Here is a 17,782-nt window from a genome sequence, read left to right as displayed (position 1 = left end):
AGAACTCTATATATTTTACAAGAAATACCAGGGTTACTGAATATTGATGGTTGGACAAGAAGTTTATGTCCTTCCCCACGCTCCACTCTATGTATATCAGAATTTTGTTGATAGGGCATCATGTTCCTCTGCAGACATTGGTGTCTTTCATAAAATTAATTTTAAAGAACTATTAACTTACAGATAAGAATATATTCATGATGTATATTCTGTCAGACAAAACTCCTGAATTGTAAAGTGAGTTGCTGAGATTCTATGGAGAAAAGGGTAATTTCACAGATTTTGATTTTCCCCAGTAGTACTTCATGGGACCATAAACACACAGATTTTTGTCCTCTGTCATGGAAAGAGGCTGAAGAGAACTTTTACACAGGCATGCACATAGTCATAATTGCAGTGCCATGTCAAAATAAGGAATGCTTATCACCCTAAAGGCCAGAGACTTGAGGTAAGATTGATTACCGCGTGCATTTTCTTACCTCAGTGGGTAGAGACTCCTGCAATTTCCCCCACTCAGCTTTGCTTGGTGTGATATGCTCAATATACGCTCCCACAAGATATCCAGACTGTCCATCAGCTTCCATAAGCTTAGACAACAAATCACTAACTGCAGAGATCAAAACCTGAAGGCTGAGAAAAGGAGAAAACACTGCAAACGAATTTGGCACTATCCAGTAAAAGCAAACTGCTTTATTTTATGTCAATACAATGCTATATACATTGTATCAGTGTGATATACATGGCATACCAATGGCTTTTAAGTTATGCTCTACAGCACAGGCTGAAAATCTCTCAGTAACACAGATACCAATTAAATAAAGAATAGTATAGCGCTGATCTTCCTTTGCTTTGGAGAACAACATATTATGAAATGAACAAGGACATCACAATTACCTTTTAACATCCAAAGAGGAAGACTGTATTTGATTCTTGACCCACAGCGCAGACTTATGCAAAAAGGTACTCTGCTTCTGCATATTCCGAAGTTGATGCACAAGTGAATGTACACCAGACATCCAAGTGTGTTTTAATTTACATACAAGTAAATCTAGTGTAAGGAGAAAAACAAAGAGGCAAGTAAACCCATCACAAACAGGTAAACTCAAATTACAACCTACAGCATAGAGCCACGATCACATTTCCTGCAGCAGGAAAAGAATTCTCTCTTCTATGCAGATACATGCAATAACTACCAAGGGCAAACACACAGGTTTCTTGTTGTAGAGCAATTTTAAATTAACTCTGAGACACAGCTAATGTTTTCTTTAAGAATAACAGTGATGTTTCTGTTGTCTACTACAATATGTTCATATGGTCTTCAAAATGATAGACCTTTTTAAAATACTGAAATACTGAACATTCACAACATCAATACTCATTTGCAAAGTAGCAGTGATTTTCAGGTTAGTGTTGTCCTACTTCACCTCTATGACAACACTGCAACATTTCCTCCTTTGTATTTATGTCAATAAATTAATATACCAATTTATCACTCTCAAATTCTGCATTCAAAGAATATAAATCAGGATCTCAGTCTGAAAACGAATGCTGGTGGAGAGAGAAATGGATCACAGTTTGTCAGAGCAACTTGACCAATACAAATGACTTCAGAATAAATGTATGTGTCTTATGAAGTGATTACATACATGTTTTCATAGCAACCTCAAACTGTAGAATGAACAAAAAAAAATATGTTCATTCTTCATACTTCACAGACCTTAAATAATTCATGCAACACTCCACAAAGTGTGGAATATCACAGCCTCAAAGATAGCTGGGGCATAGGGATACAAACACCAAAAAAAGTTTTAAATCCTTGTGAAGAGGTACAGGACTTGATGTTTAGTAGTAACTACTGGCACTGTACACTAAAGCACAGATTTTCATGTCAGTTTCAGCTGCAAGAGATCAATGTCTCTGCAAGAAACTCAATATTCTATTATATACCTGTTGCATTCTTCAAAAAGAAGAATTTAGATGTAATTATCAACTACAAAAAAGTTTGAAGTTCTTTTACCAAATTACCTGTTAAATGCGTAGCATCCTGCTTCTGAGCACACAACTGGAAGATGGTAAGCAGCAAGTCTTCTGAAGATGGCATCAGTAAACACCCTTTAACTGAGCTGAAAAAGCTTGAGGCTACATCACAGATGAAAGATACTGATAGTTCAGAATTTCCAGCTTCAGAAAGATCCTTAGCTTTAGACAGAGCTGCTTGAAGTTTATCAATAATCCTTTCAACAAAAGCTTCGCCAATCAAAGATTCTATTGGGAAAAGGAAAAAGACAGCATACTTTGATTACTCAATAAAAACAACCATTCACAGGCATCATACTAAAAGGTACAGATTTGTTTTTTATTTACTAATTTTGAATGCAAAATAAAGTGCCAAGCAGTTGCAGTCTAATGTATACCTAAACTCTCTTATTCCAGTCATCCAGGATCACCTAGCCAAAGTTTCACATTGCCAAGTATCCTTCCTCTGAAGCAGCTTAGACAAAAAGTATTTTAAAGCAGCGCAAGTGCAGAGTTAACCCTTCCCCTTTCATGCCTTCCTACCTTTTGGGAATCAACTGAAAGCCAGAGATTACACCTGGACCATTGCATATAATTAGCCCAATCAGATCAATCTTCCAAGAATATGCTTAGTCTCTCACTGGATTGAAGTAGGTTGATGCCATTTATCCTCAAACTCGACAGCATCCTGTGTCAATGAGTTCCATTATTTAATCATGAACTGTATGAAGAACTATAATTTTTTCTTTCACCAAGCCTGATTTCTAAATATCTGTAAGCAAACTCAGGCTCTTCCATTTAAAGTAATGATAAAAAATTTCTTCCTATTTGCTTTTTCCATACAAATAATGATTTTATGGCTCTTTACCACAACCCCATCCCTAATCACTTTCATTGCAAGCTGAAAAATTCTAGTCTGTTTTACTGCCTCTGCAACCAGAAGCTACTGCATTTGCCCAACCATCCCCATTACCTTTCTTTGGGCAATTCTATCACACCTTTTTTTCAAAAGCGTATGGGAGAACAAGAATATTGCAGTGACCAAAACTACAAGCAGTATTCAAGATACTGACACATCAATACTATAGTAATTTTAATTTGTCCTCTGTTCTTTTCACAGCAGCTCTTAATAACCTGTATTCCTTTTTTACTGCTGAACACCAACCTACTACTTACAGGGAACCACCACAATGACAGAAGATCTCTTTTCTGAGTTTTAACAGCTCAGAGCCTACCACTGAATAGATATAGTTACAATTGTGTTCTTCCCATGTATACTTTTAATATTTATTGGTTTTGAAATTAATTTGTATTTATATCAGTTGATCATTCAGTATCCCAACACACTTCTGCAGCTCCCTGAAGTTTCAGTTTTGATTACTCTCAATAATTTATCAGAAACCATTATCATCTTTCCAACATTTATCCTTTTCCCCCTTTAATTCCTATTTCCTGATAGGTTACTGATCCATGAAAGGCCCATCCGTTTACTCCATGACAGTTTACCTTGAGAAATTTAGAGAAGATATCTCATCAAAAATCTTTTTGAAAGCCCACATACTTTGTTTTGGCCAAAATCGCTAAGAACCACCATAGTTCCTGAAGGTCTCTTAGACTTCATCCAACATACATTAAAAAGAGGTCACACAGCACCCAGGACAGAACGAATACCTAAGTTCAGCAATACCTCCAGCTCTAGAGCCAAAAAAAGCAAAGTCACCGGATAACCAGCCCTAGGACACCACTGACTCACAAGCGAGCAAGATTGTCAAACTCTCTCTGGAGAGAGGGAATAGGTTTTTCTGATACTCCTCTGCATCAGGAGGCGTATCCATCTGCAAAGTTCCAATAACAGAAATAACAATCTTGCAACACCTTCACCAGGTGCACTAGGTATGAAACTCCACTGCACTAGGTATGAAACTCCACTGCAGTCAACTTGTCCTGTGCATCTTTGAAGCCTGAAAGCACCATGAATGCGCCCAGCATTCAGACAAACTGAAGCATGTTACTTCAGGGACCAAAGCAAATGCTGAGTTTAACAAACCACAAATAACAAGTTTACATGGAAAACATCAAGAAAATTGAAGTCTATATCACAGATACCATAAAATGCAAGGAAGAAATTAAACAGGATGTTATTAATAAAAAATCGATTACATATACAGCATAATCACAGAGTTTTAAAAATACATAAATCTAACTGAAAGTGGTTCAAAGCAGTTCCTGTAACAAAGCATTACCAACACATACATGGGTCCATAACCTTTGATTTTTGATATTTCAGTTTTGAAGCTAAATTTCAGATTGTATGGTTTAAAACTGAGTATTATTTTACAGCACATCAGCTAATAAATCAAACTTAGTTAAATTTTCCTCAAGTTTTCCAGACTTTCAAATCTGAATCTTTTCTTTAAACACAGAGTTGTGTTTAGCAATGCAGACCAATAAAAAATGCAATGTTGCAGTTGCAAGTTAGTGTTTACAAAATTAAACTTGATACGATTAATTAGTCAGATAAAAAAAAAAACAAACCAAAAAAATCCCAAACCACCATCCCCCCAAAAAACCCAACCAAAAAACCCCACAAACAAACAGAAAAAAAAAAAAAAAACCAAACCAATAACAAAACAGAAGAAAGCCTAGATGTTACAAATTCAGTATTCTGGAAGATCTCAGATTCCTTTAAACCTTCTACAAAGCGTAAGAGTCATATTTACACTTCACAAACTCCAATGAATAAAAATGCTTACCATTTTTAATGTGTTGTGACAACACTAAGCTCAGGAGGGTCCACCTTTCTGAAGAGGATGATTCTGATGGGGTTGCTATAGGTTTTAAGCCCAGGTGACACAGATCATCCGCCAGCGTTACAAGTCTTTCCCCAAGTGTATCTCCTTTTAGCCAGTCAGACACTAAGCAAAGTTTTGTTGTGTTTGAGCATGCCTGAATCACAAGAAAATAATTCTAATAATCTTTTGAGGGTATTAATTTTTATTACTAGCTAAGCATAAGATTAACATGTCATCCTGCACACACAAGGAGGAATAATATAATCTGCCATAAACAATATGTCTCCAGATGTTTATGTCTACAACAATTGCCCCAGCTTTCTTTTTGGTCAAACAGAACAACTTATGGCTAGGTCAGACCTCTACTTTAGAGTGAAACAAGTCACCTTCTAAAAGCTCTTATTTTTCCTTTTTTTCCAACTATAGAGTCCAGGTAATACCTACACTGAAGTCGGAGAGATAACTTTTGGATGACCAGGTTGGTGGAAATAAAATAAAGTAACAGGAAATCTATTTAGAGCATCTGAATTTCTCTAAAAAGAAATGGAAGGTCACAACTCAGCCAAGCATTACTTTGGTGATAAGCCATTATAAGTTACAAAATCATAAAAACTGAGGACTCCTGAAATACACAGTAACTCTGAGGAAAGGTATTATGGTCAATGCACTGGATTCTAAATCAACTGCTATGAGTTCTTGTAATACACTTCATATTTCATTCTAGGCAATCACCTACGTATCAGTGTCTCAACATCCCATGTGAAAAAATCCGTACACTATCTTTTTCTTATAAGTATGATGTAAGTGTGATGATACAAATAATCATTCAAATTATTAGTCTGATACCCAGCTTCACACTCTCTACCTTAGAAGGGATTACCAGAAACAAATCAGGAATCCCCATGACTCAAAGAGCAAACTGGCCAAAAATAGAAGGGAAAACAATACATTTGTTTTGGTATCATCATTTCATTTCTAAGACTGTACCCGGATTTAAATGCAGTTAAAAAAAACAACACTCAAACTACTACTACAAGATGTTCAAGCTATGGAAATTATCACTACTTAAGTAACGTCAAGAAGTCAAACATAACTCTCAAAGCTAACAACACAGAAATATTCAAAACAAGAACAAAAAAAATCTTAAGAGGTACCTCTTGAATTATCTGGAGAAAAATACTCCATTTCAGATCCATCTGAAAAAAAAAAAAAATTCCACAACATTTAACAAATTCTTTGCTGAATAGGAAGCATTTAATACCATTTTCGCAGTTTGCTTTACAAATTTATTTTCTGCAGTGAATAAGCAGAAGTTGCTAAGCTGCAGTAACAAAGTTATTTTTGGTGTCCAAGTCTTTCTCTACCACAAAGATCAATAAGGGACTGCATTTATAAGAAAGGTCATTAATGATTAGTATAAAAGCACACTGTTTAAAGAAGCAAGAATATATAAATTCTGATGTTAACGTTACTTTTTAAAAAATTATTTATAACATATAGAAAGGGATATGTTATAACCTTTCACCCTGACACTGTCATCTTCCTTAATGATGAACTTATCCAATCATGTAAACTATCTTCCATTCCACAGCCCCAACATAAAATGATTAACCAACCACAGCCCACAAAAAGAGCAGTGACTTTGATAAAAACTAATAACAAAATATATGAGAATCATACCTTTGTTAAATCATCAAGAATTATTTTCCTTTCATCATTACTGTTGCAACAATTAAGGACACTGTACAAAATATCCACCAGAAAATGGGTGTCTTTCCTCCAGTCTTCTTTCAGCCAAGTTATTAAATTCAGGTACAGAAATTGTACAGATGGACTTTCATGATGAGCTTTAGTTTCTTTTTGGGATTCAGTTTGAGCAGAGCTTGCATCGTTTCCCTGTTCTAAAAGTACTTGAAAAACTCTGTTTGAAGAAAAAGAGTTGAGCAGGGCAGAGAGAAATTTCAAATGCTGTTCTGACTTCTGCTCATTTACATACACAATACTCAGTTCAGCAAGGTTGCAGACTAAATTTTCTAAAGGTTCTTTCCTTAGAAGTGAACTGTGCTGCAAGTCAGCCTGTATTTCAGAGTGACTGTTTCTCACTTCTGTGACCTTTCCATTCTCTGTGTTTCTTTCAGATTCATCCTCATCTGTAAATCTGATTTTGAGAGATTTTCTGTTGTTTGGTTTTGTAGCACTCTTTGGATTCTGAAGAATTTCCAGCATACCAGATATGGCAAACAACAACTTCTCATCAGCATCCAATGTATCAACATGAAGTACACACTTTTTTAAAAGATGGTCCCAAAAATTTGACAACAGTTTCTGGAAAACTTCATCTGTGCTATCATCATTGGAAAGTTCTGCTTTAGCTTCCCAGGACCTCAATGTTTCTGCTATTTGATAAAATAATGGTCCATTTTGTAACCTGGGCTCCTTAAGTACAGCATCAATAAGGGGAATTAGCTATAAAGACAAAAATAAAGCAATATTAAAGAACAGTGATCTAACCAGATGATCATTTTATTCCTTGTAATACCAGTAAATGCTATAATTTTGAAAAAAACATTCCAGAAACAATTATAAAAACATCAGAATTACTTATGCTTGAACTCTTAATATAACAGGATGGGATGTTTTTCTTTATTTTTTAATATAATTTAAACTGCACAGTAAAAGGGAAGATTTTATAGGAGGGAAAAAATTGACTAAATTCAGCAAGGTATTTTTTCCATAAAATCTAGTGAAACTTTCAACAAAATCCTCATAGAAATTTACGTTTTTCTTTAACTTTGAATTATTAAATGTACACACATTAAGTATTTTGAACAAATACCTGGTCATATATAAGCATTTGATGAATTTGTCTTTGGTCATCTTCTTCATCTGCCTTCTGTAGTATGGCAAAGCGCAGACATTCCATAAATGCAATTATAATCGCTGAACTTTCCGAAGGACTGGCTATTGCTCGCTCACTTGACAACCTATTGAAAGGCAGCATTAGAGGGAGGGCACACTCAATCATCCATTCTTCTGAGAAACCCAGGACATATGTAATGAACATAACCTTGGTTACGTTGTTCTTGTCCAAACAACACCAATATGATAATACAGAGTCATAGAATCATTGACAGGAGTCATATCAAAACAAATTCAACAGGACATAATAAAAGAGTCAAAACAATAAATCAGGCATTTAATACAACTTATATTAAAATAATTTTTTCACCTAGTTTTAGCATTCATTAAAAAATACATGTGAAAATAGAGAAACACATCCAGTCGAGCATACTGTCTACTGTTCCATAGTACTTTTTGATGTATTTTAAAGGCAAAAAAACTAGTATCATGAGAATGAAAGCTCCTGCCTATAGGAATTTTCACAATCACAATACTAATCGCCAATAATCTCTGCAATAATTATGCACTGGTGAGAAGACCCTGTTATCTTCAAAGCTAATCTTTATTTTAAATTAATTTCCCATTTTAAAAATTATCATGGAATACAAACGAAGCTTTGACAATGAAAGATAAGAGTGCTTTAGGTAAGGAAGACAAATCAAAAAGACAGCTAAAGGTTTAGGAAGACCAACTTTTAAAGGGTTTAAAGGACTGACTCTAGTTTTGGATATTTAAAAATATTTTAAAAATACAATTTCCAAATATTATAGTGAAAACATCTTTTCTCAAATAAGCAAATAATGCATATCTATGATATGTTACTTATCTTTGGATGCTTAAAGAAGATTAGTTCTCCTAATGCAGAGTTCTCCAAATGTAAAAGAGACTGATTTCAAACAAATAAATAAATAAATAAATAAATAAATAAATAAATTTGTGTTTCATACCCTTGAATTATAGAGCTGAAAAATGTTCTGAAATATTCCAGCTTTGGTTCTGCAATGCCAGGAGGTACCTTGCTAAAGAACGGCAAGAGATTTGGGTATATAACAGTAGCTAGTCCTCGTCCACCTTCTCGAAGCACTGTCCATAGCTTTGGTAAAACTCCCTTTCTGGCGTTTACGTGACTCCAACAGTCCTATAGAAAGAAACACATTTATTGTAGGTTAAATGAGAATATGTTGCCTCCCATGTGAGGCATTTTAATCTACCTCCCTATGTTGTAGCTGAAACAAGTTATTGTAAAATTTAAATTCACTTGCCGCTATTTTTTAAAATAATTTTCTCCCTATTTCAGCTTGTGAATTTAAGAAGCTAATATGATAAAATTATTTCTGTATTGTTTAAAATCAATGGACCTTCCTTGTTAGCAAACTGCAATTAAAGGCTTCTTCTTTAATAATGCTGTAAGTACGCTTCATAAAAATCATTATTGTAACTGATCCTGTATTTAACTCTGAGTTCTTTTTATCAAGAGCAAGCAATGACTTCAATGACCTAACTTCAAAAGCATCACTAACTTCAAAACTCCTCCCCAAAATCTTCTGATTGTTCCAAAATACCTTGGCACTTTCCCCCAAAACATCAATTTTTTTGTCATCTGATCTATCATAGTTGCAGATACCTATTTTTATAGCAAGCTGAAAAAAGATATTAACCCCCCACACACAATTGTTACAGTTTATACCAGCAGTTACAAAAAAGATCTGCAGTATTAAACCCTCAAAGCATCCCTGTCTATGGCAACACCATTCATCCTGCTAATAAATTCAAAGGCCATATTTCACTTAAAATATAAAAAAAAAAAAAGGCAAAAAAGTTTTGAACCAAGCATTAAATTAGAAGGGGAAACAAACAAACCAAAAATCCACTGCAAGTCATTTTTATAACCGTCTTTAACCAAGAAAACAGCTTATAGTATTATTTTATTTATTAGTAACTATTTTAAATCAAAGGGAATCAGTTTAATTTTACCTTAATTAAACTCATAAAACAATTCAGATTTTCAGGCATGATGGACAGAATATATTTGAAAGTTACACTAGAATCCTAAAGAGGAAGAAGGAGCACGTAGCATTGATAAGTTCATGATATTAATCATGAAGAAAACCCAGTCAAGCTGAATTTTCTAATCCTACACAGAGAACAGTGGCACTTAGTGAAAAGTTAAATTCAAGTAAAATATCTGCCCCTTAGGTTTCCCACATTACCTCAACAGTGGCAATAACGTAAAGGACAGCTTCCCAAAGAGCAGGACACACCACAGCATCACTGTCATCAATGCCGAGAAGAACAGCAGGACAAACTCTTGGTGCTTCAGCTTTCACCAGCTCAGGTAAGTACTGGCATAAAGCAGAAGCCAGCTCAAAGAAAGCTGAGCGAACCTGACACAGGCCACAGAAAAATAAAATTTTAGTCAAATGACAATACTTTGTCTCTACATGCAATTTCTAACGTTCCTTTTGAAGTCACTGTAACTTACAACATGCGGTCCCCATATTTTATCACATCAGCAAAGGCTTCAATATTATGAAAAATAAAGAACAATAAAGAAACTCTTTTATAAGACTGTTTAATATTTTGTTTCAGTGATAAAATGCTTGTCAAAAATTTTAATATATTCTCCAAAAGCATGTTTTCTCAAAAGCACCTTAAAACTTTTTAAACAAAATGTTACCAGAATCAATTCTTCACTATGCGTTACTGGTCATACCAAAGACCAAATAAAATAGTTTAAAAAAATGAAAATCCAAAAGCACTAAGAAAAAATGGGCTAAACTGACACAGTTCGTATCTTTTACATTAATCTGAAACTAAAATAGTAGATGATTGTGACAATACAGTAGATGATTGCGACACTGAAATAAGAAATTAGCCTATTGGGCAAATTTTAGAGTAATACTGTCTATTTAAGGCCAGGAAATTTGAAGGCTGTTTCAAATATAATTCAGTGAAGTACAAAGTTCATTCTTGTAAAATACAAGCAATTAATACTTGCTTAGGTTCAGTGTATAATCTGTAACTAAAACCAACCAGAATAAAAAAGAAATAAAGTCACCTGTGGTACACTGTGTTTGCTGTATTTCCAAAATTTGTTTTGGGACAGAAGTGACATTAACTTTTCCTCCAATGAATGCATCTCTTTCTTTGGCAACATGCTAAGCAACGTTTTTAAAGCTAACAAGGAACAGGTCAGAATCCGGAAAAATTTGGCTTCCCTTTCTTCCTCTGGTACAGTTCTCAGAAAACAAAACAAAACAAAAAAATTTAAGCGAACTATAAACAAGTCAGTAGGCTTCTAAAACTCGTCTAAACTGTCTTCAGTTTTTCTGTGTTCTTTTAATTTCAGATGCCAGCAATGTAAATATGCAAACTTTCCACAGGTTTTAATGTTACCAAATTACACTATAAAGTGTTAGATAGAGTTTCAAGTCACCTCATCTTCCAGCTATTCAAAAATGCTACTCCTAAAAGAGCTGAAACAAGAATAAGACAACTGGTAACACTTTCAAAAGCATTTATACTTTAGTGTCAAAGAAAGTTGCTGGGATCTGGGCTCAAATAACTATTCTGTCTCTTGAAAAAAAATTAAATCCACTGCCTTCAGGGACAGAGAACGCAATACAGACCAAGACTTAAACCATATACATGAAAGCAGGGTAACATACTGGGGGTCACTGAGCGTATCAGGAGTTTCTTTCAGAAGGTGATCTTGAAGTACCTAGGGGAAAAAAAATACATATATACACATGAGGATCAAATATTTATATATAAATAATATAGTCTATACATTATTCAGAAACAGTTCTACAATAAAACTTCACAACCCCTGAGTCAGGTCTTTTAAATACATTTTAGACATGATAGTGAACAAGAACATAATTTGACTCCTGCTGAACACAGCAGCTGTGGTACTGTTTGAATCAAGACTTCATAATACTTCGTAAGTTGCAGTCCTATGACAACAGGCTTCTGGTAAAAAGAAGCCAAACTGAGACAAACCAAACTGGTTAAGTTTAGAAATGATGGGCCAGCAACACAAATTTTCACCTTTTTAAATTCAGTCAATTCAGTTTGATAAACAACTGGCAGAAGAGCATTAACCTTGGTCAGAACTAAACTTGTAGAGGTTCTCTGAAACACCATTCAGCATTTTTTAATCGTCTACCACTGCAGCTAAACTACTCTGGCATCATTATTCCATCTGCTAGCAACATTACATGATTACTGAGCACCATTACATCGGAAATGCATACATGAAAATTCACTTCATATTCATTCCTCTGGTTCCAGTCATTCTAACTGCAAGTCAAAAAATATAGAGGATGTATCACTGTCTCAGCCTTCACTTCACGTTAGCAGGAGCATAGTTTCAGGTGAGAAAGAAATTTAACCATGTAGAATAGATGGGGGCAGGCTGAGTTTTAAACTTGTAATAAAAGTTGACATATACTCAACAGAAAGCCTTAAAGAAATAACAAAAATATAAACTCACATTAAGAATTTCATCTTTACAGAATGCTAAGGCTTCAGGTTGTTTGCTTGAAGGAAAAGCTTTTTCAAAAGCTACTTTTGCAGCAGAAGCAGCAGGGGAGTAAGTGTCACATTGAGCAATCAGCCAGTATCCCATGATACTTTTTAAGTAAGGAGCTAAGTGTTTCTTTACTTTAAGAATCAGTTGCTCAAAAGACTGCTGAGTTGCTTCTCGAACACGGCGATCGTGGTCCTGTTAAAGGAAAAAGAAAAAAAAAGAGAAAGAAAGGTTTATTGGTTTAAGAAATGTACCTTTCATGCTGGGTACTTCAAAGCAGCTGACAGAAAACTGATGACACAAAAAAAAAGACATCTCTCAGTTGAACCATTTTCACTATGAATTGGGCTATATACATCTGAAAATATGCAACAACAATTACAAAAAAGTCTGCGTATGCCTAAATGAGGGGAGAGTCCTAACTTAGCAGCATCATATTCCTGATGTGTTGCACATCCAGAATTGTTACCTTTTCCTGATATCTCTAACTATAGTTTCTATTTCCATTTTATACAAACATTTAACAGAAAGACAAGAGCCAAGAGAAACAGGAAGACTTGAAGACACTTTTTGGATTAAAATGAGCATAAACCTACAAAAACTGTGCATCACTATCCATTATTTCTGTATGAATTTACAACATCATGACTTTCTATGCCCCTGGATCCTGAAAGAAATAGTAGGAATTGTTTTAACAGATCAGAATTGTGATTCATTTTGTCCAATATCACATTTCCAAACGTAGTCAGTCCAGATAGTTTGGAGATGTACTAAATATATCAGAAAAATACGGATTACCTGGCTACGTATAGTCTTTTCATGTTTGGGGGGGTGGGTGGATATGGTTTCTTTCGTGTTTGGTTTTGCTGTTTGTTTTTCATTTTTAATATTAAGTCTGGCGTAATATTAGTCCTAGACCAAACCGATTTGCAATTATGTTAACTGAACAGTACAGTTTCTTAGCTGTTCTGGAATCTATTCACTGCTTCCCATCACCAGGCAGGTGTTCAGACATCTCCAGGAAAGCCGGGCTCCATCACATATAATGGTTACTTGGAAAGACAAACACTGTAACTCCAAATGTCCTCCCCTTCCTCCTTCTTCCCCCAGCTTTATATACTGAGCATGTCATCATACAGTACGGAATATCCCTTTGGTCAGTTGGGGTCAGTTGTTCTGGCTGTGTCCCTCCCAATTTCTTGTGCATCCTCAGCCTACTCACTGGTGGGGTGGTGAGAGGAGTAGAAAAGGTCTTGGCTCTGTGTGAGCACTGTTCATCAGTAACTAAAATATCCCTGCATTAACAGTGTTTCCAGCACAAACCCAAAAAACACAGCCCCATGCTAGCTGCTATGAAGCAAATTAACTCTCCCCCAGCCAAAAACAGCACACCAGCAAAGTTAAAGAGATCAACAAAAACTGCTTTTGAGTTGTTCACAGAAAGTATCCAGAGTCTGAAGTTTTTAATTTAGATACTTTAATACTTACTAGTGAGATTTTACAATAAATTCTTGGCCAGTAAGGAAGAACACCTTTAACAACTTCTGCTTCTCTTTCCTTGCACATTGTCCCAAACTCTTGCATAGCCTAAAATCAAGATATCAAAAGCATGATTTAAAAAGTCAGACAGATATGTTCTGTGATTTACCAGCTTCTACCAGACACTGCAACATTCCTTTTCAAAAATCAATTCATTTCTTGCAATTGAGCACCTATAGAGTTAATTTTATGGAAAAAAAGGTCCATTGCATTGCATGATGGACCTTTTCCTAAGTCCTCTAAGATACCTTCTGGCTTACAGTTCTAGCAAACTTACCAATATGAAACTAGTATTAGCTACCTTGACATATTCCTCTCCCATCCTTAAGAAAAATGTATTGTTTTCCAATAAAAACAGGTTGGGGGGGACAAAGGATACACCTACTTTTAATTTTGTTGTGATGTCCCTTTTAGAAAGTTTTCGCAGCACCATTCGAAAATCAGCATCCACAAGGCTGTCTATTTCCTCTGCTCCTTGAATGGCAGGGACATATCCTAGATCACTCTGAGATGTTCCAAAGCCAATAAACCCAGGCACTGTTCCACGTTCTTTGGCGAGGAGCTCTGCGGCCCGCCCACTGCTAGAAGGCTGACAAAAAACAGGGACAGAAGTCAGTTATCTATTTCAGTAATTTTATTTTATTTTACACACGTCAGGCATTTGAAATAATGATCCTATTAATGTTGTATAATTAACCTTCTATTTAAAACAAAGTCTCACAAAAAGGCCACCTATGCTTTAAACATAGAAGTTTGACCTAGAAAATTACTCTTCCCTTTAGATTTAGCATGCTCTTCTCATAGTGATTGTAATCCACGAATACTCACAGAAATCATACTGTTTATCCACACATGCAAAAAAGCAAAACGGAAAAGTCCTTCTTTAAGTGAACAATTTATTAAGAAATTATTTACCCTCCTTTACTACTTCTGTGTTTACTAGTTCTTCTTATGTTATTGCATATGGACCAATAGAACTCCCAAGGAATGTTCTTCATATCATTGGTAAAAGTAAGAACACACACAAAACAAAGGATGCTCCCAGCAACAAAGGGGGCAAGAAGGATTAAGAGGAATGGAGCAAAAGGGTACGTATGTAACACAGGGCAATACCATCCTGTTAGTATTGCAGTGAGTGTTTTGAAGGTCAGCATCTCTTCTCTCTTCTAGTTTGCCCCAGGTAAGCCAACACATTGCTCATCATATCAGTGGCTCATGTTTATGTCAACTACTCTTCTGAAAAAGAGGTCCCAAAACCGACTGATGCTTTAATGTTCTCTGTGACACCTCATATTCCAAATACCTTTTATTTCCTAATGGCAGTTGCAGTTTTGCGAGTTTGTTCTTGTTTTGGTTTGTTTTTTAAAGTAATGACAATTTACTGAAGTTCTTGTACTTTTCTGATTTTCTTGAAGTATGTAAGCCACACTTTACTCAACTACTATACCCACAGAGTAAGTAATTTTTTTCTGCATGTGAAACCTCAGCTATACAGACTCACTTCTTTGAGTCCCCTTGTCTTATCTAAGTATGGGAGAGGGAAAAGATGTGCAGGACTCCCACAACCTGAACACAGGACTTTGCCTGCAGTTCTCCCATCCCGCGCAGGTGCCACATATGACAGATGTCACACACCAGGCACGGCGGGCAGGACGGAAACACCACGACAGGTGTTTCCTTTACAATCCTCACAGGAAAAAAAATAATACACTAACCGTACCCACCGCTACCTTGCTGAAGTTACACACCCCTGTCCCTGCCCCTCTCCGGAAAGCCGCGGGGAGTTGCCACCACACTCCCCTGAAGCAGGGGCCCAGGCCCAGAGCCGCCCCAGCCCCACCTACTCCCACCGTGGGACAGCGTTCGGCGGCCTACAGCTCCCTTCCCAGGGCACTGCGGGGGGAAGGCCGGCCTTCCCCCGCCCGCCGCTGCCGGAAGGCCTAACCCCGAGGCCCGGGCTCCGCCGTCCTTCCCCCGGCCCCACCGCGGCGCTACCCGGGGCCCAGGGGCGCGGCGGGGCGCGCTCACCCGCAGGTTGCCCTTGGTTCGCTGCTTGTTCTTGCCCCCCATGGCGATGGCGGCGGCGGCGCTGGGCCCCGGCCGGCAGCGAGGAGGCGCGCGGTGCTTCCGGAGGGCGTGGCCAGGCGCGCGGCGCTGACGTCACCCCGTGGGGGCGGTGCCACGTTCAGGGCGGCAGCGGGACAGGAGAAGAGGACGAGGGGAACATGGACCCCGCTTTCTCTGAAGGGGACCTTAAGCGATCAGCCGCTAGAACAGGTTGCCCAGAGAAGCTGTGGATGCCCCATCCCTGGAAGTGTTCAAGGCCAGGCTGGATGGGGCTTTGGGCAACCTGCTCTAGTGGGAGGTGTCCCTGCCCATGGCAGGGGGGTTGGAACTAGATGATCTTTAAGGTCCCTTCCAACCCTAACCATTCTATGATCATCTCCAATGCGTTGTTGTGATACCTAAGGTATATTTCATGTAGTTATAAATGGTTAAACTGTGGAGAATCTTCTTTTAGCAACCATCTCAAGGACTTAGTAAGATAAGAAAGGATGCACATGGCCCTGAGAACATGCTGACCTAAAACAGGGATGCAAAAAATACGGACATTGTCTGACAAACAGGTGGTAGCAGAGACATCCATGAGTTTTAATGAGCAATTAAGCAGTTAGAATGTTTTGCCAACATGGAAAGTGAGGCAAAGGACAAATGAAGAAGATAAAGATTGAGGACCAACCAACCCTCACTCGAGGACCACCAGAAGGCACAACTACACATGCCCAAAAGCTTATTATAATATGTAAATGATTCTCAGAGATATAATGAATATAGAATCATAGAATTGTCCAGGCCGGAAGGGACCTCCAAAGGTCATCTAGTCCGACCTCCCCGCAGTCAGCAGGGACACCCCCAACTAGACCAGGTTGTCCAGGGCCTCGTCGAGCCTCACCTTGAATATCTCCAGGGAAGGGGCCTCAACCACCTCCCTGGGCAACCTGTTCCAGTGCTCCACCACCCTCACAGTAAAGAACTTTCTCCTAATCTCCAATCTAAATCTGCTCCCCTCCAGTTTAAAGCCATTGCCCCTTGTCCTGTCACTACAGGCCTTTGTAAACGGGCTCTCCCCAGCCTTCCTGTAGGCTCCCTTCAGGTACTGGAAGGCTGCTATAAGGTCTCCCCGGAGCCTCCTCTTCTCCAGGCTGAACAACCCCAGCTCCCTCAGCCTGTCCTCATAGCGGAGGTGCTCCAACCCCTTATCATCCTCATGGCCCTCCTCTGGACCTGCTAAGGTTTTCTTGGAATTACACTGAATCTGTATACCTGTTGTGTATAAATTTAATTTGACAACAGAATTCGGTGTGCACAATAGGAGGAGCTATCCCCTGCGCACCTGGCGCCGCAATAAAGAATGCCTGCTTTCTACACTGTAAATTGAGTCTTAGAAAGTTTTATCTGCCGGTTTGTGGTAACAGTTGTGACGTATAACGTTGGCGCCCTCTACTTAAAATACCCTTAAACTTTGTACCCATCTTCAATGTGGGGAGAGCTACAAGCGTGTCTTGGGCCCTTTATTAAGCGGCGGTATTCACGTAGGCTTATAAAGACTTAATTACTTCAGGTAGAGGTAAATCGGCGCTTGTGGAATGAAACCACTGCAAAGCCACCTGAACGTTAGCAATTTTACTGGATCTACGCAGAAACATTTAATCGACATCAGAAGCAACCAATGCCTGCTTTTTTTATGACATGTATGGAATTTTAGATACGGAATCCATAAGTACAGAAGCAAATTGGCATTTGTTGATACAACTCGGTTGAGACCAGATTAAAAACCGCAAGCGGCGTGATGCACTCTCCATCAGTGCACCCCAAACTTGTCAGCTCATCAGGGTAAGGATCATTTGTTGTCCCGGTTTGGAGTGTGCTGTCAGGGAGCCCACATCTTGGTCGGCTTCTGCTTTAACGTAAGCAACCAGACTGGGCTCCTCAGCTACGGATA

At 37.8% G+C, this 17,782-nt stretch overlaps 1 protein-coding gene across 1 annotated transcript in view; it reads right to left on the bottom strand.

Moving 5' to 3' along the window:
- Window positions 1-15,910, bottom strand: part of LTN1 (listerin E3 ubiquitin protein ligase 1) — a 30,950-nt gene extending 15,040 nt beyond the window's left edge. Inside the window, exons 1-15 of the mRNA XM_014938157.1 lie at window positions 15,808-15,910; window positions 14,165-14,368; window positions 13,729-13,827; window positions 12,205-12,435; window positions 11,378-11,430; window positions 10,768-10,948; window positions 9,920-10,093; window positions 8,657-8,847; window positions 7,645-7,792; window positions 6,489-7,274; window positions 5,963-6,004; window positions 4,770-4,962; window positions 2,026-2,265; window positions 895-1,048; window positions 480-630 (exon numbers count right to left, since the gene is read on the bottom strand). Coding sequence (XP_014793643.1) covers window positions 480-630; window positions 895-1,048; window positions 2,026-2,265; window positions 4,770-4,962; window positions 5,963-6,004; window positions 6,489-7,274; window positions 7,645-7,792; window positions 8,657-8,847; window positions 9,920-10,093; window positions 10,768-10,948; window positions 11,378-11,430; window positions 12,205-12,435; window positions 13,729-13,827; window positions 14,165-14,368; window positions 15,808-15,849 — 2,889 coding nt within the window. The 5' untranslated portion in view covers window positions 15,850-15,910. The remainder of the gene's footprint in view (window positions 1-479; window positions 631-894; window positions 1,049-2,025; window positions 2,266-4,769; window positions 4,963-5,962; window positions 6,005-6,488; window positions 7,275-7,644; window positions 7,793-8,656; window positions 8,848-9,919; window positions 10,094-10,767; window positions 10,949-11,377; window positions 11,431-12,204; window positions 12,436-13,728; window positions 13,828-14,164; window positions 14,369-15,807) is intronic.
- Between the last annotated feature and the right edge of the window lie 1,872 nt (window positions 15,911-17,782).

The sequence above is a fragment of the Calidris pugnax genome, unplaced genomic scaffold (genome assembly GCF_001431845.1).
Source record: "Calidris pugnax isolate Ruff unplaced genomic scaffold, ASM143184v1 scaffold25, whole genome shotgun sequence".
NCBI lineage: Eukaryota > Metazoa > Chordata > Aves > Charadriiformes > Scolopacidae > Calidris > Calidris pugnax.
The sequence above is the reverse complement of the archived record's forward strand: the minus strand, read 5'-3'. Positions and strand labels throughout refer to the sequence as shown.